Source organism: Hippocampus guttulatus, chromosome 10 (genome assembly GCF_054856545.1).
Source record: "Hippocampus guttulatus isolate MCC_2025c chromosome 10, RoL_Hgut_1.0, whole genome shotgun sequence".
NCBI classification, from domain to species: Eukaryota; Metazoa; Chordata; class Actinopteri; order Syngnathiformes; family Syngnathidae; genus Hippocampus; species Hippocampus guttulatus.
Window position 1 is genome coordinate 15,491,367 of NC_141270.1, and position 24,583 is coordinate 15,515,949.

At 41.9% G+C, this 24,583-nt stretch overlaps 2 protein-coding genes across 2 annotated transcripts; both read right to left on the bottom strand.

The window, feature by feature from the left end:
* Nucleotides 1–33: 33 nt before the first annotated feature.
* Nucleotides 34–17,056, bottom strand: btaf1 (BTAF1 RNA polymerase II, B-TFIID transcription factor-associated). The gene is made up of 38 exons (XM_086122436.1): nucleotides 16,629–17,056; nucleotides 15,825–15,948; nucleotides 15,544–15,658; nucleotides 14,892–15,026; nucleotides 14,202–14,401; nucleotides 13,320–13,453; nucleotides 12,043–12,175; nucleotides 11,874–11,942; nucleotides 11,016–11,105; nucleotides 10,838–10,933; nucleotides 10,373–10,549; nucleotides 10,009–10,149; nucleotides 9,405–9,529; nucleotides 9,038–9,158; nucleotides 8,782–8,886; nucleotides 8,535–8,684; nucleotides 8,233–8,375; nucleotides 7,927–8,101; nucleotides 7,616–7,819; nucleotides 6,582–7,002; nucleotides 6,317–6,501; nucleotides 6,088–6,241; nucleotides 5,827–5,936; nucleotides 5,419–5,620; nucleotides 5,160–5,308; nucleotides 4,899–5,051; nucleotides 4,220–4,341; nucleotides 3,942–4,109; nucleotides 3,776–3,853; nucleotides 3,564–3,693; nucleotides 3,344–3,485; nucleotides 3,140–3,270; nucleotides 2,617–2,739; nucleotides 2,100–2,252; nucleotides 1,743–1,951; nucleotides 1,490–1,649; nucleotides 1,205–1,375; nucleotides 34–905 (listed from the first exon to the last, which is right to left on the bottom strand). Exons 1-38 carry the CDS (start codon nucleotides 16,640–16,642, stop codon nucleotides 756–758), a joined length of 5,562 nt encoding a protein of 1,853 aa, XP_085978562.1. The 5' UTR covers nucleotides 16,643–17,056; the 3' UTR covers nucleotides 34–755.
* Nucleotides 17,057–18,877: 1,821 nt separating this feature from the next.
* Nucleotides 18,878–23,123, bottom strand: ccnj (cyclin J). Its single transcript, XM_086122849.1, has 5 exons — nucleotides 23,040–23,123; nucleotides 21,701–21,911; nucleotides 21,320–21,619; nucleotides 20,161–20,320; nucleotides 18,878–19,984 (listed from the first exon to the last, which is right to left on the bottom strand). The coding sequence occupies exons 1-5, from the start codon at nucleotides 23,106–23,108 to the stop codon at nucleotides 19,639–19,641; spliced, it is 1,086 nt and encodes a 361-aa protein (XP_085978975.1). The 5' UTR covers nucleotides 23,109–23,123; the 3' UTR covers nucleotides 18,878–19,638.
* Nucleotides 23,124–24,583: the final 1,460 nt, after the last annotated feature.

A 24,583-nucleotide genomic window follows, 5' to 3' on the forward strand; every position in this document is an offset into this window, starting at 1 on the left:
TATTTCAACTATCAAGTTTTTAGGATGCACAAACACTGGTTTGTAGAATTTATTCCAATTCCACGTTCATAAACAAAAAGCAGCTATTACAGAAATATGTACATGTCCATTCTTTTAAAATACTCAGCACATTTCAGAAACCATTTTCAGCCTCGCCCCTGAAAAAGGTTTAGTCTGTGTGGCACTGCATCAAATGCAGAGCTTTTCTTCGGGTCATTTTAAACTCATTTGGAGGTTCAGGCTCATTTCTGCATGTGGGAGTTCTGAGTAACTAAAAAATTAGCGCCATCTGGTGGACACGAGGAGGAGCTTGGTGGACCATCTGATGAAAAAGTTTGTGTGGCGTGACATCAAGCTTGCCATGCATGTTTGAATTGGCAAAGTTTGACTTGAGAGCAGGGTGACTGGATTATATTGTGCTTCTCTGATGGAGGAGGAAGGCGAAAAAGGTAATGGCACTGCATTGTGGAAGAAAGACTGGTAGGCCAGAACAAGTAGCAAACCACGACGAGAGCGACACAGTTTTTACCCTGCTCAGATTACATGATCCGTTTGCAGCTTTGTAAATGATTCACTGGAAACTTGCAAGGGAAAAATGGAGACATCGGAGAAAAACGGTTTGCAAATCATCTTTAGAGCAATAATATGGACACATGGACTGAATAGGGTCTTTAAGGGTTTGTCAGATTCTGACCAGGTCCTGCTTGGTCATCCGATAATGTCAAGGTGCCACAAATATGTGAGGTCATGTGGCACTACTGCAGGGAGTGCATGAAGCTGTCCAGATTATACTCGCTGTCATACTGTTGCTGGTCCCAGAGCTCTCCCAGCCCGTCCAGCACTGACTTCATGGAGGCCTTTCCTGAGGTCGATGTGGACTGTTCACCCCTTTCACCTCCCTCGTCCTTAAAGACAAGAAATACACATGGGTTCAATCAGCTCATTGTTTTACAGTTACACTCAAAGGGGTTTTTTTTGATGGTGAAGGTTTTTCCCCGGCATATATAAACTCTAATCGTTTTATATTGGACAATAATCCCCCCCCCCCCCCCAAAAAAAACACAGGTCAATTTGTGTTCCACCTTCAGAATCTCAACTCAACTGTATTTATATAGCACTTTCAAACAGACAATCTATTGTAAAATAAAACCTGATTTGTAGGCAATCTCGACAGCTATTTTCACATCAAGGTTTGTTTTCTCACTTTGTCAAGCGTGAAAAGGTTAAGGAGCTGGTCTGTTCCCATGCTCTGCAGGCTGGCATTCTCCTGGCTGATGATGGTGTTGGCTATGTTCATCTTGAACTTCTGCAGGCCCATGATCTTCTCCTCTAGGGTGCCTCGAGTGATGAGCCTGTACACGTTCACGACCCGTTTCTACACGATACAAAAACACAGACGTGTATAAGATGAGGATCATGGCACCACCCCCTGCCACTTGATTCACACTTTTCCGATTGGTCACCAGTGCTGGTCATCAATCGTGTGTACCTGGCCTATTCTATGAGCTCGGTCCATGGCCTGCAGGTCCCTCATTGGATTCCAATCATGTTCCACAAAGACAACCGTGTCAGCACCAGTCAGGTTCAGACCGAGACCACCAACATGTGTGGTCAGCAACAGCACATCAATGGATGGGTCATTGTTAAACCTGTAGCCAAAAAAAAAAAAAAAAAAAATCAGTCCAGATTTAAAAGGACAATTGAAGGGCAGAGTAACAGTGTGAAGTGGACCGAACTCTTACCGGGAGACGATGGCGTGGCGCAGGCCAGCCTGCACGCTACCATCCAGCCGCAAATATGTGACTGTGGGCATTTTGGGTTTCAGGAGATCATGCTCAACAATATCCAGCATACTCTTCAGTTGACAGAAAATGAGCACCCGATGCTGAGCCACCACTGCCTCTGTGCTCCCTTCAGAACCCCCGCCACCAAGTCCGCAGTCGAGGAGCAACTGCACAAACACAGACATTCATTGATTAAACAGAACCAGAAACACCCACTATTAATAAAAGTCTTGTATGTATTCTTATCGCTGCTCAAGTTCAAGCTTCCGGTCAATACAGATGCATATTGAAGTGTAATGAATAAAAGTTGATCACCTGTTTCAAAGCAGAAAGTTTGGGAGCGTGCTGAATGTCCCGCAGGTTGGAGTTTTGGTCTCCAAGCTGCTCAGTGATGCGTTTGTACTCTGGATGCTGTTGAGTCAACACCAAGCTCGGGTGGTTGCACAATTTCCGCAGATACTGCAGGGCCTGAAGGATTACACATTTCACTTGCAAATAACAGCTACCACAGTACCATTGATCCCAAAGTGGTTCTCAACTGTTGTCACACATTCTCTTATTTTCATGACCCATTTTTATAGAAGGGGGTGAAAAAAAAAAAAAAGAATTTGCCTTTCAGAATGTATGTATTTTTTAAACATGACAGAATCAAATGAAAAACATTCTCACACCATGGTGCAAATTTGTTAATTGGTGCGCCATTCATAACTTCAACATTTCATACGCTCGCACCTTTGTAATTCTTTACTACCTGTACATGACCCTCTCTTGGGTCCCGATCCACCAGTTGAGAATTAGTGTATTAGATGCCAGTTGTGTTGAGGAAATGTACCTGGAAGACGTGACCTGTGGCCTTCAGTTTAGGCTTTTCCTCCTGCTCTGGAGGGGCAACTGAGATGCTGTCGTCTATGTTCGCCTTAGCTCGAGACTTGGCAAAGTCTTCATAAAGCTGAACCTAAAAGTTTGTATGGAAAGCATTCAAAGTAAAGCAGAGAACAGTTGTATACAAACGATAATAGGCTTATATACTCTATTTGTTAGTGAAGGGAAAATGAAACTTCATGAAGCACTTGCAATTTTTTTTCTCCTCTAGATCATGATCTTGGTTTAAAGATAAAAGGGTAGTGCAATAGAAATGTATTAAATTTCCGCTGCATCATCAAATTAAGAGCCCCGTTGAGAGGAGTATAAAATATCGCAAGTGCGTCATGGAGTTTCATTTGTCCACATGTAATGTCTGTGTATCTGATAGTGATTTATATATTGGAAAAAAATGTTTTTAAAGCACACCAAAGAGAACCAATAAAACGTGACTAATGCTGAGTAATCACAATAATGTGGGGTCTGTGACAGACCTGCAGAGGACTCAAGTTACAGTAGTAGTCTTGAATTATTTTGGGAGGAAGGTCCTGCAGTACATCCTCTTTCATCCTTCTCAAAAGGAAGGGTAACACTTGGCGATGAAGCGCCTCCATGGCCAGGACACCTGGAGGGAGAGAGCCCAGTTCACATTGACATCATAGCAAGCATTTGGAGAAAGGCCATGGGAGCCGTCATACCGGCCTCCTGTTCACGTGAGGAACTTTTGGCGTCACGACTGGCCAGGATTGGTTTGCCGTAACGTGCAGCAAACTGGCGCTCGGTCCCCAGGAAGCCCGGCATGAGGAAGTCAAAAAGGGACCAGAGCTCCAGAACGTTATTCTGCAGATGAGATGAGGAGAGGAGAGGAAGTCTTGAAATTGGTCAGTAAATAAAAACATCGCAAAAAGAACACCTCACCTGAATCGGCGTTCCTGACAAGATGACACGGAAGTTGGCAGCCAATTGTTTGATAGCTTTGGAAAGTTTGGTTTTGCCATTTTTGATGATATGACCTTCATCAAGAATACAGTAATTGAATTTTATATTTCTGCAAAAGCAAAAATCAAAACACATGTTAATAAACAGATGCACTGTGAAATAAGAACAGACTGACTCATGAGGGTCCTTACTTAAAAAAGTCAATGTCGTTTCGTACAACATCGTAAGATGCCACGACAAGATTGTGTTTCTTCACTTGGTGTTGTAACCTGACAGCAAAATAAACCAACAGTCATTTGGATTTATTGCTGTGCGCATCTGTGAATAATACATCCCACACAAAACTTATGGCCTTACCGCATTCTCTCTGTAGGTGGACCAGTGTAGTGCAGTGGATTGATGTACTCTTTGGCACAAAATTTGCCTACTTCATCCACCCAGTGACCGGTCAGCGTGGGCGGGCACACCACTAGAGAGGGGAGTTGGATGCAGTCTGCCGCCTTTGTCTTGGCATATTCCTGAGCCCTGAAAAAGACATCAACCAATCAGAAGGACGGTTGAGGCCCACTTAGTTCAAATTCACAATATACATTTCTGCCAAGGGATACCTTTCACATTTGGGCTTTGTACAGTACCTGAGGTAGTGATCTCCTGCTAGAATGCAGATGGACTGCAGAGTCTTGCCGAGGCCCATGTCATCACACAGGATCCCATGCAGCTTGTACTTGTTGAGGAAAGACAGCCAGTTCACACCATCCTAAGAGATGAAAGAATGGTATTTTTGCTCATTAAAGCGGGACTTCACATCAAGACGCCAAATGAAAACATGTGCGGGGATCCATGAATGTGCCACATGCAGCAGGCACATAGCTTAAAAAAAGTGCATTAGGAAATGCATCCAGTGTAAAAACTGTGCCAAACAAATCAAAGTGACTCACTATTGCGAGTCCCAACGGGGCAAGTCGAAAGTTGTCACAACAACACTTCAAATGTACAATATTTACATCATGATTCCAGAGGTCTATTTTCTGTAAGTCTACACAAAATGTATATTCACTGCTCCAACAGACCAGGAGTCAAACTTAAGTGTCACCATATTTTTTTATGTGCTTCAAAAAATTTCTCTCCAGCATTGTACGTTTTCAGAGTATTGGATAATTATCATAACAAAAGATGAAATTACCCAACAGAAGTGCTAAGATAAATAAATACAGGTCGAGGATGAAGCTGTTCGGATATCGGAGGGATGAATGGTCTATGATTTAAAGGCAGTCTTGTCAGAACAGTTATGTTAACCCTGAGAAAGACTCAAACCTGCTGGTACTTCCTTAGCTCTGCCTTAATGGGCACAGGGATGTTGTAATTCTCTAACTTTCTGCCATCTAGCAGTTGTTCCAAGAAGTGTCGCTCTCTGGCCTTTTGTCGGATCAGGTCAGCAGACATGGCAGGAGGGTCCGGTATACCTGCCTGGGAAACAAGCAGACCATCTCAGAGTGGGGTGGGGGATAAGAAAAAAAAATTCCTCGACAGTCCCAGAAAATATGTCAAGAGTCAAATGCTGCATGTTGGTCCTACCTCCAATGGCAATAGGCGGATGAGCGTAGCAAAGCACTGCGTGGCCATGAAACGAATGCTGTCACTGGGATCACTCATACGTCCTAACACTGGTACAACCAGCAGTACAATGTAGGGCACAATTTCCACATCCAACTGTTCCATGACACCTAAAAGTCAGTCAGTCAGTCAAGGACAATATCACGGACAAGTTCACTTCAATGCACCATTTCTTGAATAGAGGCCACAGTCAAGTCACACGGCAGCGTGCGGAGGATACAAGCCAAAGCCTCGATGGCCCCCTCCTGTTTGGTGCTGTCATGAATAGCAGCCAACCAGGGTAGTACACACTCGAGAAAAACATCCATGGTCTCCAGCATGGATATTTTACTAAGTACGCCCACACACCGTGCTGCCATGTGACGCACTGCTGTGTAAGGATGCTGCAGGCAGGTAAACAGATGAGGAAGGTGTTCCAGCAGCTGAAATTCAACAGAAATACAAACATGACCATTCCGTGCAACAACTTTGAGTAATCCCTCTGCAAATAAATACTCAGAGCCTAGAACTGGGTGGCGCAAGGAAATAAGACAACATCAATAAAGACTTGTCAGCGCATTTACTGGAACAGACGTTGCAATGAGGCAATTGCAAATATAAAAGAAAAGCCGTGATGGTTAAATCATACCAGAGGTTTGAGCTCATGAGACATGGCTCCAGTCATGACTTCAAGCACTTGTAGTGAGTTTACCAGTTCCTGAGCTGCAACATCGCCTCTTTCCAACTGAATCTGCCTATCTGGAACACAGAGAACACAGGAAAGTCCCTCAAACCACATACAGTTTACCCATGAGTCATACATGGCAGTCACTGTAGTATTTTCATGTGTCATTCACAACAGCGATGCATAGAAAAGCATGAAAATTGGGATTTTTAGAATTCAACATACCGATAACATGATTTTCATTAACTGCAGTCCTCAAGGGCCCAACTGTGTTCTCCCAAAGGTACGGCAGGGACTTGGTGAGGTCAACACCAAAGTGCCTTGCAATGGTTGTTAAGGAAAACTCCGCCCCTCTCCTTTGAATAAGACATGGTTTCCTCTAAAACGAGAAAAATGCTGTTTATGTAAAAGCCAATTTGTGTCTGCTCCGAGTTTTAAGCTCATTCCACCATACCTCATCGTTTTCTAAGCCAATCGTGCTGCCTGGAGGAAGGTCAGAGGAGGGAGTTTTGGACGATTTGGGAACAGGGCCCCTTTTACTGGTGATTGCAAACGCTGCCCTTTGGTGACGGTAAAGAGTCATGATGCCTCGAGTTTTGTTAACCATGTGATGCAGGCAGTCTTTGTCCAAGCCACTGCCTAATGTCAATCAAGGAAAATTAATCAGAGCCAAAAGTACTTTTAAACTGGGTCAATTAGGCTTCAAGTGTTGTTGTCACCTTTAGAATTTTCCTGCGTGGGTGGCACAGGACAAGCAGCTGAGGGTGTAACTGAGGAGTCCGCACAGACTGAAGCACAGAGGTTTTTGATAATCTTGGGGTTGGGACATGGTGAGCGCCCACCACACTGCTGCAGCAGCTTCGCAATGAAAGAAGCGGCATAGCCCTGAATAAGCATGTTCTCCTCCCGCTTGATTGACTCCATCAGAGGTCGGACCAGTGGGTTGAGTTTGTCAGGAAGCACTTGTAGGTTGATCACTGCGCAGGCGGTGAACATGTGGACCCGGAGATGTAACAGCTGCCATTCATGGCTGGTTTCCATTACTGTGGCTTGTGCCTGCTGCCGTTTATTGTCCAATACCTGCCACGGTTTTGTCTTAATATTCAAACCAGCTGTCGATTCTGTGAAGACGGTGGTTAACTAGGGAATGAGCAGGAGAATGGAAGTTAAGACAAAATGACAAACGCAAAATGGGTGGTAACGATAAAAGCGATTATGATATTAAAATTGCCACCATAGTCACAGTCATGTTACGACATTAAAAGCAGCACATCGACAAAAAAAAAAAATTGCTTTTCACCCAAACACAGCATTGTGAACTATGTAGACCATGACAGTTTGCACCGCTGAGCCAATTGGAAAGCAAGAATATAAATTGATTGGCCAAGCTTATTTCTTTGAATCTGGTATTATGTCCAAGAATGTGCTTCTTTTTTTTTTTTTTTACCGTATCATGAGTTTTTTTGTTACCGTATCATAAGATATTGTATATCAGCAACCTCCCCACACTATCATGAAAGTTATCGTATCTTGAGGTTCATATTGTGATAACATCATATTGTGACGTTTGGATCTTGTTCCATCAGCTGCCTGCAGTTCACCGACTAACAAGGCAGATGGGGGCATGAGTGATGTTCTACAAAATATACAGCCCAATTGTCATGGAGGAATTTATCGAAATAAAAATACCTCATTCTCTGCAAAAGAAAACGAATGCGTGATCGTGTGTTTCAATGTGTGTCGGTGCACATACCAGCTCATTGGCTTGATCGATCGTGAAAACGCTACAATTGAGGCGGTCTTGAATGTCTATGTGAGCCTCAGAAAGCAAGGCGATGAGCTGCTTGCATTCATTCTGCATGCGTGTGAAAGGGATGGCAATCTCATCGTAATACAATTGCTCTGACAGAATGGCAAGAAGACGAGGCTGCACCGTGCTTGACACCATCTGGCAATCCTGACGGGAGGGAAAAATTGAAAAGATAAATCATTATTTGATTGTAAATGTACGTCTAGCAGCCTCATTCAAACGAATTCAATAAAAATAAACAAAAATGGTTTCACCTTTTGCAGAGCAGCCCACTCACAGAGTACAAGAGCTACAGCTATTCGCTGCAGTGCAGACTTTGAATTAAGGTGAAAGAGCAACAACTGGCCCAGAGACTCAGCTGGACGGATCTCCTGAGATGCAGCATTGAGGTGAGGGTCACAGATACACCTACACAGAGCCCCGAGCAATCTGGCGGAAAGAGATGAGAGAAACCCTTAAAAGATGAATGTAAAAATGCACATTTCGAATCAGACAAAGAGACACATTGGTCACAAGAAAAAAATGGTCACAGTTTGTATAGTAAAAGCATGCTGACTTACTTGGCAGCCATGAGGCGAGCACGGATCACCACATAGTCCCTTGATACTGGGTCATCGGTCACTGTCTCTGCCCCCGCTATGTACTCCTGGACTGTTTCCTTTACCTGGTTGGTCCCTTGGCGTGCCTTTGAACCAGCTTTATCCTGTTACATGAACACAAACGCACTCAAACTTAAGTCATAGAATCTGTACATTCAGGTTATGACCAGAAAGCCCCTGCTTTCCTACCCAGGCTTTCAATCAGGCTTGGGGGGACCCAAAAACAATTTCAAGTGATATAAGATTTGGATGGACAGAACAACCTTGGAGCGGGCCTTGACTTCAAGCAACATGTTGAGGTCTATGGGAATGTGTGAGGCCTGCATCATGAGACAAAGCCAGGCACCCATCCATGGACAGCTGGCTGCTACCACATACTGTTGCGGAGCCTGAGAGAGTAGCTCTGTCCACACCTGTGTCCAAGTACAAGCAGTTCAATACAGCGCTGATAACTACAGTATATGGATCAAATACAAAGACATCGAGCAAATAGTGTTCAATGCAACAAACCTTTTGGATCAGTTCCAGAATTTCCTCATTGCTTTCTAGTATACAAGATTGGAAAACGTGCCGAAGCATATCTTGTAGGATGGGGTTGATCCACACTGCACAGTTCTGATGAACAATAACATATCAGCAATGGATATTAGTAGGCTTCTATCCTAACTACATTTTAGAAATGAATTAAAAAAATGACAGAAAGAATGAAAGGAAACAATCAACATTTGTTACACCACATAGCCAATTATCTTTATCCAAACTTTACCTGATCAGATTTAGACAGCAGTGTGAAAAGCGTTTCCAATGCAGCCCGTCTAACTGATGAGATAGTGTGTCTCAAGAAGGGCCACACCCGGGGGACCAGTACCGTTAATGACTGCTGCATACTAGCGGGACCAAGAAAGTTGATCACAATTCCAACTTGTTTTAATGAATTATATGACCACAGAAATAGCAAGACACAGGTTAAAAACACACAAGCAAACAGTTAAAGCATTTCATATTAAGAAGAAAACATTGGAATATTGTGACAAGCTGTCATATGTAATCAAAGTAACAAGACGAGAATGTCATGACCATCTCATAAAGAACTGTTATTCAGCTTTTACTCTGTGAACCTCAATTAGACCAACCTGCACTGTCGAACTTGCGGGTAGGTGAGCAAAGACGATAACAACGTCATGATGCTGTTGGTGGAAGCAGTGAGGTCGTCCAGATCCAAAAGAGCATCCCACAATGTGTTAATGATAAACGGTACCTGTGGTGCACATTGCCAAGAATGTGGAAAAACAATAACTGGATCCACCCATCTATCCACCCACTTTCGAATCCTCTTATCCTCAAGAGGGTCGCGGGCATGCTGGAGCCTATCCCAGCTGGCTTCGGATAGTAGGTGGGGTTCACCCTGATCCAGTTGCTATTCAATCGCAGGGCACACATAGACCAACAACCGCTCACACTCACACCTAGGGACAATTTAGAGTGTTCCATTAACATGCCGTGCATGTTTTTGGAATGAGGGAGGAAACCGCAGTACTCTGAGAAAACCCACACAGGCACAGGGAGAACATGCAAACTCCACATAGTAAGGCCGGAGCCAGAATCGAATCCTGCACCTCTGCACTGTGAGGCGGACATGCTAACCAGTCGACCGCATTAACTGCATTTGTAGTTTATTACTGTACCGTGCAACATGCTTTTTGAAGGAGCTGTACTGTGGCTGACTCTAAAACTGACCTTATTGGGCAGGAGCTGTACCAAGCCTTCCACCACAGGGATGAGTGCTGCAGCAGCCACAGCCCTGACATCATCATCAAGGTCCTGAAGGCCCACGGTGATGGCAGGGAGTAGCCGCGGGAGTAATACAGAGATCAGGTCCTAAGAAGCAAAAACAGCAGAAATGATGGTCGGTGCATGGAGTGATCTTTCACTACAAGACGGTAGTTCATTTATTCAAATGAAGCACTTTTGCTACCATGATACAGGGAAATGTGCATTTTGTTTATCGCCACCCACCACTGCCAAGCATATTCATCATGAACATATAGCAATCAAGTCATGCCCTTCTCAGTCTACTACAGCCAAACTAAACAGGCGGTACCTGTCGGACTGCAAGAGCATATTTGATTCCGAGCAGGCCTCCGTGACGGACTTCCCACTGGTCTTCTTTGAGCAGCTTCAGCAGGACATCTACCGTCATAGACACACCAGTCTCATTCATGTGGCGAAGAGCCACACCAAGCGTCTGAGCACACGTCTCCCGGACAGGTGCCACTACCTGGCAAGACATCAACAAGGATTAAGTAGAACGTTTACAACAAATCTGGACAACATTAGTGTTTTGTTGTGGCTTTATTGCATCAGAGCCTGGGTACAAATATTGCTTACTAACCAACAATGTTCTTGTTGTTGTATTACTGTTGTTTTATGTTAAATGCTCTGGAAAGCGCTTTGTTACAGTTGCAGCTGTTGTGAAAGTGCTTTATGAGTCAAAATGCATTGTATGAATGTTCAGAACTTTAAGGGTATGGATGATAAACCAGAGCTATGCGTGATGAAGACCAACCTCATCCGATACAAAATCTCCAAAACGGTCCAGAGCGAAGACACACAGCAAACGGATGACAAGGTCTTGTATCCACTCCTCATGCTGCCGCAACATCTTTATCAACACAGAAGCCCCACAGTTCGTGCTAAAATTCTCTGCTAAACATTATCAACTGTAATGAAGAATTATCATATACCTGCTCTGCAGTGCTTCCCACAAGCTTGCCGCCTCCTGCACCATGGGACTTGAGGATTTCTCGAAGACCAGTGCCTGCACCATGACGAATCTGAAAACAACAAGTCACATCAGGTTCACAACTACTGGGACATCGACAACTCACCTTTTTGGCTCTAAACACCCAAGAAACAACTTCATGTGTTCTAACTGCTGACTTTCATCTTTAATCTGAAGGGCTTTACATGCAAATCAGGTGAACGGTGTATGAATTACAGTGTTCAGAAGCCTCCCATTTTTTTCCTTTTCGGCTTACTCATGCAGAGTGGTGGATCTTTCTACCATTTTACGCTGGAACAATTTTTCTACACAACGGGAACTTGCCATACTCCCACTGTGGTTATTTATATTGTGTTGGATATTCATTGGGAAATGCAGTAAGACAGAACAAGGTTTAAGAGACAGACAGAGATAACTGAGCAAAATATAAACAGCCACACCCACCCCCAGATAGTAGAACATGACATATAAGATCCATTATATAATGTATACTGAGAAGATAGTGTGCCACTCTCTAAGGAAGGAATGCACCGATAGCAAGTAGGACAGAGCAGGCTCGTATGGGACAGGGATAGTCAGTCAGGCAGCACTACCACTATGTGGTGGGAGTGGCGATACAGTGCCCAAACATCAGGGATTGGATTGCGTACTGTCTGCATGGGACAATAAGCCTTGATGGACCACAGTTTCTGTCTAGCCCCCAGAAGGATGCCAACCACCTCACTCAACTATTTCCTTATACTGAATTACAACCCTCCATTTTAACTAGTGAAATTCTGCCTTGCCGTGCCTACTGTTTAAAAGTAACTTTTTTTTGTACCTCCCAGGAAGGATTAAAGAGGTCATTGCAGAGCTCTTCACTGAAGCTTTCCAAAGGCCACTCTTGTGTCTAAAAATAGAGTTAGAATTACTTAGTTACATTCGTACATGATTAGCACAATTATCACTAGATTACACTGCATTTATAAACAAATGTCCTGCTTCATTACCTCATCTGAAAGACTGGAGTTATCTGGAACTTTGTTGATTAGGACTTTATGATCCGTTGCTGGCTGGTCAATGACTATACTGCTGGTGGTTTTCCTTCGTTTCTCTTCAGGCTCACCTTCACAACTGTCATTACTGAAAGGGAGGGGAAAGAATTTTAAAAAAAAAGAAAAAGTAAAATGTCATCATGTAGTAAAAAATAACTTTAAAAAAAGCAATGTATTTAAACCACCTTTCAGCTTGCAACACTTCATATTTAAACATTTGTGTGCCTTTCTTTGAGAAGGCACAAAAAATATGAATTGGCTCGACAATCATAACTTTGGCTTGGTCCTGCTCCAAAGGACAACAATGGACGGCAATACAGTACAGGTAAATTGTTATTAACAATGTATTCTACAAGGTGAAAAGTTCCTGGACTGGTGTAATATAAGATGCATTTGAAACCCAAACTACAAACTGAGTTTTCCCACTTAATGTTGGCGAGATGATCAACTGCTGCTACGAAGATTTCCTGCAGCATCTGCTTCATTCAGAGCGTGAGAAGAGGTGGGAGTTGGCAGGACAACATGTGGCTGCTTTACCACAGCATTTCGCTTGCTCACAATGCCATGAGGTTCAATCATTTCCTGACTGACAAGAACATTGTTGTGCTGGAGCAACCTCCCAACTCACCCAGCCTGGCTCTGTGTGATATTTTTTTCCCCTCTAGCCTAAGCTCAAGGAAGTCACCAAGGGGACCGGTTTTGAATAGATAATAGTGTGGCAGAGAGACTGGGAAAGGGTATTCGGCTCCAAACGGTTTACTTTGATGGGGAAAGTTGCAGTTCATTGTTGAAATATAATTTTTCTAACAAACCTCATACATTAAAATGGCATTTAAAGTAATTACCGGTATATTTACATTTGTGCCCCTTTATCTACACTTTAGGACATACACGTTAAACAGCTAAGAAGTGGGCAGACAAAATTCTCCCACAAATTTATATCACCCAAGAAGACATCTGCAACTTCTTGCTTCTGGTCATTCAACATAGGCTTCACTCGATCAGTAATGCCGCAGTAGTCTTACTTCTTAATGATATCATGTACTTTGTACATTACGTATAAACTCTAATCCACCTTTTTTTGGTTTCGAAAGTGTGACTGCCAGCAATAACAGTTTATAATTTTCTCATGCTAAGCGTTTAGCATACTGGACACAAGATAATTCACATTGGGGGGAAAAATGAAATGCAAAACAATGCACTTTTCAGTTTCCCTGCAGGCTTTGTCTCACCTTTTTTCATTTGGATCCAAGTCTCTGGATTTTTGTTTTGCAACTAGCTTTGCCAGCCTCTTTGCCTTATTCTTCTGGCGATTGCTCATGCCTGGCCGGAATTCGGAATCGATCAATTCGGCAGCTTGAATAGGCTGAAAAGATTAGATTTATTATTTCATTTCAGAAGCATAGACACAAACATACACAGAGCAGTAAAATGAATGGTGCGCAAATGTCAAATTCACAGCAGCTGTACACTGAGAAGTCTAATAAAAGTTAAAATTGGCCCATTAAGAAAAACAAATACACATTTTACTGTTGCAAAGTGACCGATGTACTGACAACTGCTTGTATATATCCTATTTGTAAATTACCAGTGACAAAGATTTTACGTAGTTGTAGGAGTGCTATAAGACGATGTTGAATCTAGACAGATAAAGAGAGTGGGATACAGGGTGATTCATCAATGTTACTGCAAAGCCAATGATTGGATACAACTTTATTGTCAAATGTGCTGAAATTTCTTCCCTCTCAAGACAACATAAAACAAGAGGAGCCGCTGCGGGTGTCACACTAAAGCAGAATCATGGTCCCTTAAAATTACATTCTGATTCCTCAGCCAAGGGATGTCTGTTCAATTACATTACCCAACAATGAATGTTTGGACTGGAACATTCTAATTACGAAGCTATACTTGATCTTATCATTTCCTTCTCGACCTTACTAAGCAACATCTGAGGACACAATATTGAGGTCTGAGAATTGTTCGCAGTTACGCCTGCCTTTTCACCGAGCAACCAAATGTCTCAGACAAAAGCAGCGAGTGCAAAATACCTGGTCGTAGACGCCTACATATGTTCTGTTCATGCTAAGAGCTAGGACACTGAAATGAAGACCTACAACATGATTACGGGAGCTGGATCCTGCAGTGATCTTGCTCCCGTGAGGCCTCGTCCCACTGGATAGAGAGGTATAGTCAAGGTCCTCGTCATTGAACAACTCCTCTGTGTCCATGCCAATCGCAGCACCTATGTCAAGTCCCAGCTTCTTCTGAAGAAGCTTTCTTTGACAGGCCAGACGTTCCTTGGGGTCCATCTCGCCTGAAAATATACAACAGTTGGGAACCATTCAACTAATCAATGACAAGTGCAGCAGCCACAAAAAAACCTAAATAGACACAAAAACAATTTCTAGTCAAGTTGTGCCATGTTCAAGTTACGCTCTATCATGAAAAGCAGAACACAAGGCTGCTGTGTGGCTCTTAAAACCATTAGCTTGATAGCACTTCTTCAGTGACGTGTGCCAGTCGAAAGCCATATTGCTCTCATAACTCAGGCTCTCAACATAACAGTGCGTCAGAAAAAATACTTTTGAATAAAACCGATAGGAAAAGCAGTCGTGAGCAATGAGCACATGGTTACAAATGGGATGCAAATGACATGTGCTTTCAGGCCTTTTGGCAGTTCTGTGTAAATAGGAATGGGTTTGATAATGTTGAAGACACTATGCAAGACATATAAAACACACTATTGACACCCTCAAAATGCTGTCTTCACTAGATTGTTCTCGTGTTAAGATGGCTTGACTTACACATTTTGTCATCTTGCAATTCAAACTCTGCCCCAGCAGATCCCAGAAGAGACGCTCCATGTTTGAGTAGTCGGGAAATGTCAAAATGATAGAAACTCAGCCTGTCACAAGCTGGATCCTCTGGTGATAATGACTCTGTAAGAAAAAAAAAAAATTCAGAACAGTAAATTTACAAAGTGCAAACAACACACCTTTGGTCTTCGTACATTAGCCTTATTCTGTCAACAAATACATACTTAAAAAAGGCAAAAGTCTACTGTGTTTAACTCATTCACTCCCAAAGGCATTTTTAAACGTCTTTTCAGACTTGGTCTCGAATTGGCTGGTACTGAATGAGTTAAGAGCTTAGATGCTCCACATTCTTGAAACAAATCATGACTTTGCAAGCAAGGCTACTCTTCAGCATTTGTTATAGTCAGTGTTGATCAAGTTGGTTTTGTTAGAGATCCTGACTACAATAAAGTGAAGTTGACGCTTTTTTTTTTTAAATACCAAACATAATTTTCACTAAACCAAAACAAAGTGTATTCACACAAAAGGGAAGTTGAAATAATTTAACAGATTCGGTTTGAAGACAGTTATGTTAGCCTTTATTGTCCATCACTAAACCAAACAAACATGCAGTGTTTATATGGCCAGTCGGAGCAATCACCTTCTTTAGGCTTTGGGACAGGGTTCCACTCCGGAATATTTTTCACAATAGCCTCTACAGCTTGGCCTGCAGCTATACGAGTGTCCCAGTTGGGACTCCTTAGATAGGTCAAGACCTTAGAATAGACAGAGCCAATTTATTACATTGACAATTCAAATGTCCGACAAGCACAACAATTATGACTGAAAACACATAAACCAACTAAATACCCCAAGTTAATCTGGTTATTATGTTATGACATTGTTAAAAAAAAACGTTTGAGGTAAGGCATTCAAGCATACCTTGGATAATAGATTATTGAGCTCATGCGGGTGGAGTTTCACCACTTCTCCTAGTTGCTGGGCTGCTGCTTTCCTAGTTACTGGAGTTGTTCCAGTGTCAAGTAGGATGAACAAACGATCAAGTCTAGAAATAAATATATAAAAGGTCACCAGAAATAACACAAACATCAATCAACACGGTGGGGCCTGCATAAGACAATGTTAATTTCTCTACAATTACTGGAACCTGGAACGTGAAGCTGGTAGTAGTAGTAGTTTTTGCTTAGGAATGTATGGGACAGCAGGCCCACGTCTAAAAATCAAGGGGGAACAGTGCATTACTTAAGCAGTCTATAAATATAGTGAAGTGGATTACAGGTGTACAGGTTTTGCCCCCAGGTAAAACTAATACCTGAAGCTCATCCACAGCATAGTGGTAGATTGCCAAGCAAATGATGACCACGACCACACCAAAAGGACTTGGAACAACGAACACTTCAAACGTCCGACGTGTGCACATCCAAGCCAAAGTAGTGTAATTATTCTGACGAAATTCAAAAGTATATTGTTGCTGATTAAAATTTCTCCTCTACACCTACAGTTATTTTGTAATTATGCTCCGTTTTATGGGGTTAGCTGACCCGACCATCAGGTCATCACGTTGTCGTTGTCCTGCATCTAGAGCGGCTGATCGGATAGCATATTCAGGACGCTGTTCTTTGGTAAATCGAACGCCACACTGTTAAGTATGCTAGCTAGCCAATTGTTTTCAGTGAAGTCCGATACATTAAAACTATGCGTTAGCGTAACGGGGGCCAGTCTTACCTTGTTACGGCCATACTCAGGAGTCCTTCCGCTCTTCCCGTCCAACATTCAAATCGAAACTATAGAATCAACACGATTGCTGTTAAACGGTTCCAAGGGGGGCGAATAATAGCAGGCGAAGTCATTAGCTAGTTAGCAGCTAGCGTTAGCGAGTCGAGGCCCGGCCGTCTGCGGCTGTGCTACCGACCGCCCCAAGTGTGTCAAACCAAGACGCCGAGTTCAATACCAATTCATGGCTTCAAAGTTGTCGCTCTTGCCTTCCCGCTATCTTCTGACACCAAATATTACCAAGTGCCACACACGTATCAATCCATAGCTTATGTCACCCTTCAGAACCCTTCGCAGATAATTTTTTCAACCGAATTAAGAATAAAGAGTTATTTTGTGTCGCTGTGAGCGCGACCCAGTAGACTGTTTTTATACGAGGGGCCATCTTGCATTTATTCCTTCCTCCGTGGTAGGCGATCAGTGATTGGCTAAACACATCACAGAGAGCCAATCAATGCACACGTTAGAAGGAGAGACGAATAAAGAGGAACAAAACGTGAATGGACGTTTTTTTTACAACCTTTGACGCGTGAGGCATTATTTTATTTCGCGTGGCTGTACGCGATCTTTAAACACACGATATGTAGCCAATTCATCAATTTGTGCGTGTGCACAAAATCCTACAAGAGCGTACTTACGAATAATATTTTGACAAGGCTTTGTTTTTTTTAAAGTTGTCTCGTATTTAAGGTTGTACTACAGTACACTATTTCCCTGCAAGTCCCGCATTTGATTTTATATTTAAGGGTTAGGTACAATGAAATCGAGTGGCAATACACAGAGCTGACCGTGGTGCTGAACACTCCTTCATGACAACACGATTTGAAAAAAAAAAAGAGACAGCATGGGGAAATCTTAATTGAAGAATGTAAAAATGTCCTTTATTTCTTCATGAAACGTATTTATTTGAATTGAGTGAAGTCCGACCTGGTTACTGTTCATGAACTTCTTGAAACAAAGATGAATGTGACATTTAAATTCAGATACATGTCTGAATTTCTCCATGAATTCAAAATGACTCTGACTTAATGAGAATCCATAAAATGTCCTTTATTTCTTCATGAAACGTATTTATTTGAATTGAGTGAAGTCCGACCTGGTTACTGTTCATGAACTTCTTGAAACAAAGATGAATGTGACATTTAAATTCAGATACATGTCTGAATTTCTCCATGAATTCAAAATGACTCTGACTTAATGAGAATCCAGTCTCTTTTGTATTTTCATTATGAAATATGGCTATGAAATCTCTTAATGCAGAATAATTTGAAATTGCCTAATATACAATACAGTAACACAAAAAAATTGGTGCCAGCAGACAAGCAATGCATACATTTTTTTCTTGACTGGGGTGCGGACAGAAGATTATTTTACTTATGTCCCCTCGATTAAAAGCAGATGCCCCTTTAACCAAAGCTGTCAGCGTCAGTGGACAATCATTTTTTAAAATTCCGCATCTGGGTCCAGGTGAGAGCGGCACCGTGATTGGTTGGTTGGCAGTGTTTTCTTTTTCGAGCCAAGGCACATTTCTTTCATTGAAATAATCCCGCGGCACACCACGACCTGAAAATGTGCAAAAAAAACATTTTAACAATTAAGTGTTACATTTTTACGATAAGCGTTTTTTAACATTGAAAATTAACGCAATATTATAACATATTGAATAGGAATCAAATCAACACCAATCCAATATTTGGTGCATTCGGTTTTAATGGCAAGTAAAATATAGTCAATTAGAACTTTAACTTGCTTAGGGTTGGATTTTTTTTCTGTGTGACCGCTGGTTCTTTTTCTCCCGGTCGTTTGCGCTCTCCCGCAATATTGTACCAACGATTGGCTGGCACCCAGTTCAGGGTGTGCATCGCCTACTGCCCGAAGACAGCTGGGATAGGCTCCAGCACGCCCGCGACCCATCCATCCATGTCGCGGGGCATACTGGAGCCTATCCAAGCAGTCTTCGGGCAGTTAGGTGGGGTACACCCTGAACTAGTTGCCAGCCAATCGGAGCGCCTGCGCCCTATGAGGATAAGCGGATTAGAAAATGGATGGAAGGATGCTTGTATTCTGCCTCAGGTTGACATTCTACTGCAAAATCTTTTGTCTGTTTTCTTATTTTTGTAATATGTGAATGAGCGACTATGGGTGGACATACAGTGTACCAATGTTGAAACACTATTTCAGGGATTTGATGACAGAGAGGGTAACATACATTTTTTTTAATTGATGAAGCAAAAAATTTGTATGTAGAAGAAAACTTTTTTCCAGCACAGAAGAGCTGATGCACCACTCTACAGTTCTAATTTGTTCAAGTGCCTCAAAAAGAAATTTCGAATAGACACAACACATTGCTTTAGGTGATTACATTCAACGATTACGTTCAACAGAGATTTGTATTTTATTTAAAATGGGCATTAGTGCACAGCACTGACTGAAATAATCTGTCTACAGAAGAGCAACAATTTCTCTGCATGTGAACTGATTCTTTCCACAGTTCACAAATATGTAAACAAAAAATCTATACACGTACAGAAAAATACAACAATTGCGCTCACAAAAAATTCACTGCCCAAAAACGGACATGAACCCCATGCTGTTATTGCCTCAACTGAGCAGTTATTAGCAACACAGCTGAAAGGCACTTTCTTTTCAATACGTCTTAGGTACTTTGACTGAAATAAAATTGTGGCCTGATACAAAATGATAGTGATACTAGTAATACAATAGTGCAAAGTCACTAGTGGTACTCAGGCAGCACTCATACAATAGAACAAAAATCCTAATACTGGCTCTCCAACAGAAAATTGTGACAGCATGCATATTGCACATTGCTTAAACCTTGTGATCCAAAGTGCTGCATTCTTCTCGTCAAGTCCCTTCAAATTAAAAGCATGCTTTTTCATTCAGTGGAATACCCATTTGGCGAAATTTAGTTTCTTCTCAATCACTCAATCCCAAAAGTCTATCACCTGTCAAAGCATGGAGCACAACTGTAGCGCATGCCGACTTGGTAAGCTCTGTTAGTAAGGTTAGACTTTGGATCCAACAAAGCAGTGATGACCTGAGAACTGCCCTGCAGGTGGCCATTTGAGAGCTGCAGATTAGTGATGCGGGCCACATATGAGGCAGGCCTATGGTTTGCGGCTAAAGCTGGCTGTGTAGCTTGCTGGCTATACTGCATGCCGGGCCGGTGCAGGTACTGGGCTGCCTGGCTTGAACTGTGGAAGACCTTCTGACTTTGCTGCTGAGGTTGTTGGCCAAGCTGCTGGCACTTCTGCTTGTTGGCCTCTTTGACATCACTGTCATGTGCACTGAAAAAAAAAAAAAGGCAAAAGAGAGAATGACGGGTAAAAAAGTTCAATCGACAAAATATTCAAGACTCTGCATTAGTGTCACCTTGAATTAAAATGTACTTCATTCGTGTTCCTTTACAATAGTAATTTTTCACAAGGTTTGATGAGAATTTTAAAAATTGTCAGATACACACATGAGGAGTTTCTCGGCACATGGGACTAGGTTCTCCCATGAATAGCCTGTGAGCTGCTGCAATCGGGGTGCCCACGTTGGGGATACATGCAGGATGAGGCGTGAGGCAGCCACACATGCAGCAGCCACCAGGGAGGGTGCAAAACATAAAAACACATGATCTAGGGAAAGAACAAATGTAACAAAATTAGAGAAGACAGTTAATATTATGTCTACGTACGAGTGGGATGCCATTGCTGTACGAGTTTAAAGGAGACATTATTGATCCCGCCACTCAAGTTACAACAGTTCCAAGTGTCTTAATAAAGGTCTCAAAATTGCTTTGATCAGTATTGGCAAAAGATGAAGGAGTGCAGCACACTAAACATCCACTTGTTAAGAGCGAAGTTAAAATGACTCAGTTTGAAGGGTCTGTCTCATTCAAAGAGCCGCTGCCCATCTGAACAAGTGTGGCTTTCATTATTTTGGCAGCACTATGGCCTTGCGACTAGGCAAGTGGGTACATATCAAACAACCCAGCCTGAAGAAAAATGAAACTTGTTATCAAGCAGCCCAGAGTCTGAAATGAAAGCCACCATGTCGACAAAGTAAAAGCAATATTAGTGCTGTAATTTGTGAAATCAGGAGTTTATGACCAAGCCGCCAAATTACACTTGACAATTTGTTTGTGGATGCGTTATTTAAAGCCGACATTGCCAAATACCAATACATATACAATACAATACATGCAGATTTATATAGCGCTTTCACAACAGCTGCAGCCGTAACAAAGCACTTTCCAAAACAGGTAACACAAAGTCAATAATAAACACAACATAAAAACACGGACAGTCATGCAATCTTAACCACTTTTCCCTCATACGTTTTGTTGTTTGAAGAAGTAACAACACCCCAACATTGGCATTCACGTATGCTCTGGCTATCAGAAATAACATTGGACTAATGCTCATCTGTGCTTACCATTTGACATGATTGCGTTAATAAGCAGTCATCTCAAATTAAGCTAAACCTCAGAAAAATTGAAGGTAAAGATTTTGGTTCACTGAGAAAAAGCACCGCAAGCTCTCCAAACATTCGACAAGAGGTACAAAGTGTAAAATTATTTATCTTTGTCAGAGATTGATATTAACGAGACTGATCATAACCCTTGCTAATAATACCTTGCAGGGAGACTTCCAGGAAGTAATCAGCATATTTGGCCATATAGAGTTTTGTTTTCTCCAGACAGGACATAGGCCAGCCATCATGTAGGTCTCCCTTGTGAACTGCAATAGAAAGGTAGTATTCTATAAAATGAGCTGCTGTGGGAAGGTACAGGTTCCACTGGAAGGATTCTAGCAGGAAAAGCTCCATGTGTAGGAGAGTCTGCTTCGTCATAACTAGGTTCATGGAGCTCATGCACCCCAGACTGTTCAGAGTTTCCAGTTTTGGAACCCTGTCCTCCCTTTCCTCAAATTTACCTGCAGCAAGGAAAGCAGAACATTACGACACTCAAAAATCAGAGAGGCCATTCCCACCCATGGGAGCAGTTACACACTTACTGGCCAAAAGAAGACATGAGAGTGAGACCATGTGGAGCTGCTGCACCGTGACATCGTAGCGGTCCATGAAAAGGTCCAGCAGGTAAACAGCAAGGTGCCGAGCTGTGGGACACAGCCGGAAGTGGTTGCTGATGATGGCTATGAGGTCTGCAAAGTATCGCCTCAAGTTGAGCTGAGGGGACTGGCCTTTGAAGGAGGGCAGCTTGAGCTCCTGAATGACAACATTTTGCATTTGATAACGGTATTATAGCTGTTGTTTGGCCTCACTCTGTCATTATACTCTGCATACTCAGCATAAGCTGTGGATACACAAGACACAGACTGCCTAGGCTAGATTCTCCCATAATGAAAATTCTGGGTCACATACATTTGTCACATGCCGGTTTTTAAACATGCATGGAACTGTTGTAAAAACAGTTTAAGTCGACGTTTATAGGGAGAAAAAACCCCACAAGCCTTTGTTTCCTCGTTACTTCGTTTGTTGTGAGTCATTAAATGAACAGTTCACGTCTGGTTTCTCAACAGCTACAAGGGTATAAACTATTTAGTGTGGAGATCATATCTACAAATTAAAACCTATTCTAAATTCTATTTCAGGATATCATAATGGCAGAACGTATTTTATGGTCAATTTGAATCAATTAAAACATCTGATGTTCACACAGAAATTCAAGCAAACTTTAAAACGGGTGTCACCAACATGGTGAAAACACCCGAAATTTTCAGGCAGACCTGCGGGGTCTGCCTGAAAATAGCTCACAGTGACAAGCGCGTATTGTGTGGGTATTACTATTTACAAAAATAAAATAAAATAAAACTCTTAGCTTATCGTTAAGTTACATCTTTATATATATATATATAATCTTTTTAAATCTCTATCATTAGTGTAAATATGATAGACAATTTAAAAACTGACAATGAAATGATTTACCCCAAAATTAAGTTTGCTACTTGCTAGAAGTGCATATTCAGAATCTTTACTAACAAGAACAAGAAGTAGCTGTCAGTTTCAAAAATGGTGGGGACCCCTGCTTTAAAGTTATAAAACAATTGTTCAGAATTTTTTAACTTTGGTTCCGTCACGCTCCTTTAAACAACACGTAATCATAAAGTACAATTAATGGTAATTTATCACAAAAGTCCTGATGACAGCAAGACACCAACAAAAAACGCATGGCGTAAAAACCTCTCAAGTACTGACAACAATGTTGCCGGATATAACTTTTGGGTTTAAAACAAAGGGCAGTTAGAAAAGGATTAGATCGTGAGTGAAAGTCCCCACTGAATAAAAAGTCATTTTAGCTGAACAGGCGCTCCAAATCGGAGCCTGGTCACTCGCATTGTTTCGCAGCGCCTGGTAAATATCTTTGGCCAGCTGTCCTTTCCACCACTGGTCTTCTAGCTCCATCACAGGGGCTTTTGAAACATCTGAGGGGAAAAAAACACGAAGTGTAATGACATTCTAGCAGGCATTACTTGGTCTGTCCAGAAACTTAAAATACATCCGTGCCATTCCAACATTTTGATTTTATGGGACTGTCATGCAGTCAGTAGTAACTGTTTCTCGCTAGCAGCTGTATGCTGTTCATTAATTGTTTCAAAGCACAACATAAAGAGTATTTGGAAAGGCAAATAATCACCCAGCGAGCACTTGAAGAGAATATTGCGTCCCGCTTTGCCGAAATAAATTTCAGTGTACAGGTATTCCACCAGAACATGCTACCTCACCGTACTCGTAATCACTCAGTGTGAAGCTTGGTCTGTACACAAGCCAACAAACGCTTCTGGGGCTTCACTGTCACCGGAAATAGCAAAATCAAAGTGAGGTCCCTTCAATTACAAAATGAAACGCGCCACAATGGAGGTCCCTAACAATATATTTTGTCATAATTGATGAGGAATTGCGTTATACTTTATCATTTTGATATAAAATGTACACACGATCGTTTGATTGGTAAATGAATCTTTTTCAGTCGGTCGACACGGACTTTCTTTCAACCGGATTTCCGATTTGTCATCGAAAGCAGGACAATGCCCAGCGAAGCAACAGGACTCAGCCAATTAAAGGTAAGTAGACCCATTTAATAACCAATCCCTGGATAGCATTGAGAGCTCCTGCTTAAAACCCTCCGCTAATTTACTCTTTTATCGATCGATGACCTCTCTGGTAGAACAGACATTTGGGGTGGTCATTTGTATTTTTTCAAATATTGATGAAAAAGAAAAAAAAGTCTGCTCAAGTAGAAAAGGCACTTTTGTCATCCACTGCAAAGGGGATATGCTTGAGCAATACTAGAGGTATATCTGTTTATGTGCCTGGATTTAATAGCTGGTTGAACCTCCTTAAACAACTTTTACTTCAACCAAATATTTGTTTACTTGCAGATCACACCTGTAAAAATGGTCGAGAAGATTTTTTGACCGTTTTTCATTTAAAAACTATTGGGATGTCTGGTGTGAATCATTCTCTTGAGGTCATGCCACATCATCTTAGTTATAATGAGGTCAGGACTCTGACCTGGCCATTTGGGAATGAGGATTTTCTTTTGTTGAACCCGTTCAGTTGTTGACTTACTTCACTTACTTCTGTCCTTTGGGTCATTGTCCTGTTGAATCCTTTTTGGCAAGCTTCAAAAGGCACATAAAGCCATTATTAAGCTTCCTGCATAATGCCGTAACAAACTTGGGAACACATTTTTCATTTCGACAATTGTGACACGTCCACGTTGAAAGGCAGCAGAGCAGTCTCAACCCATGATTAAGATAAGAAAAACTTTATTTGTCTCACAATGGCGAAATTTCCAAATTTACAGCAGCAAAATTATGAAAGGGAGAAGTTGAAGAACAAAAAGTATATAAATAAATATAAATTATAAAATATAA

What these genes read in the sequence shown, in the direction of transcription:
- btaf1 (XM_086122436.1), bottom strand. An exon ending in TCGATCAAGCCAATGAGCTG is followed by an intron (nt 7,003 to 7,615) that starts GTATGTGCACCG and finishes CTCATTCCCTAG; the next exon opens with TTAACCACCGTCTTCACAGA. An exon ending in TCCGCCTATTGCCATTGGAG is followed by an intron (nt 5,052 to 5,159) that starts GTAGGACCAACA and finishes CTTGTTTCCCAG; the next exon opens with GCAGGTATACCGGACCCTCC.
- ccnj (XM_086122849.1), bottom strand. Translation starts at nt 23,108, where the DNA reads ATGGAGCTAGAAGACCAGTGGTGGAAAGGACAGCTGGCCAAAGATATT. An exon ending in CCTGGAAGTCTCCCTGCAAG is followed by an intron (nt 20,321 to 21,319) that starts GTATTATTAGCA and finishes TTCTTTCCCTAG; the next exon opens with ATCATGTGTTTTTATGTTTT. An exon ending in TGTGCCGAGAAACTCCTCAT is followed by an intron (nt 19,985 to 20,160) that starts GTGTGTATCTGA and finishes TTTTTTTTTCAG; the next exon opens with TGCACATGACAGTGATGTCA.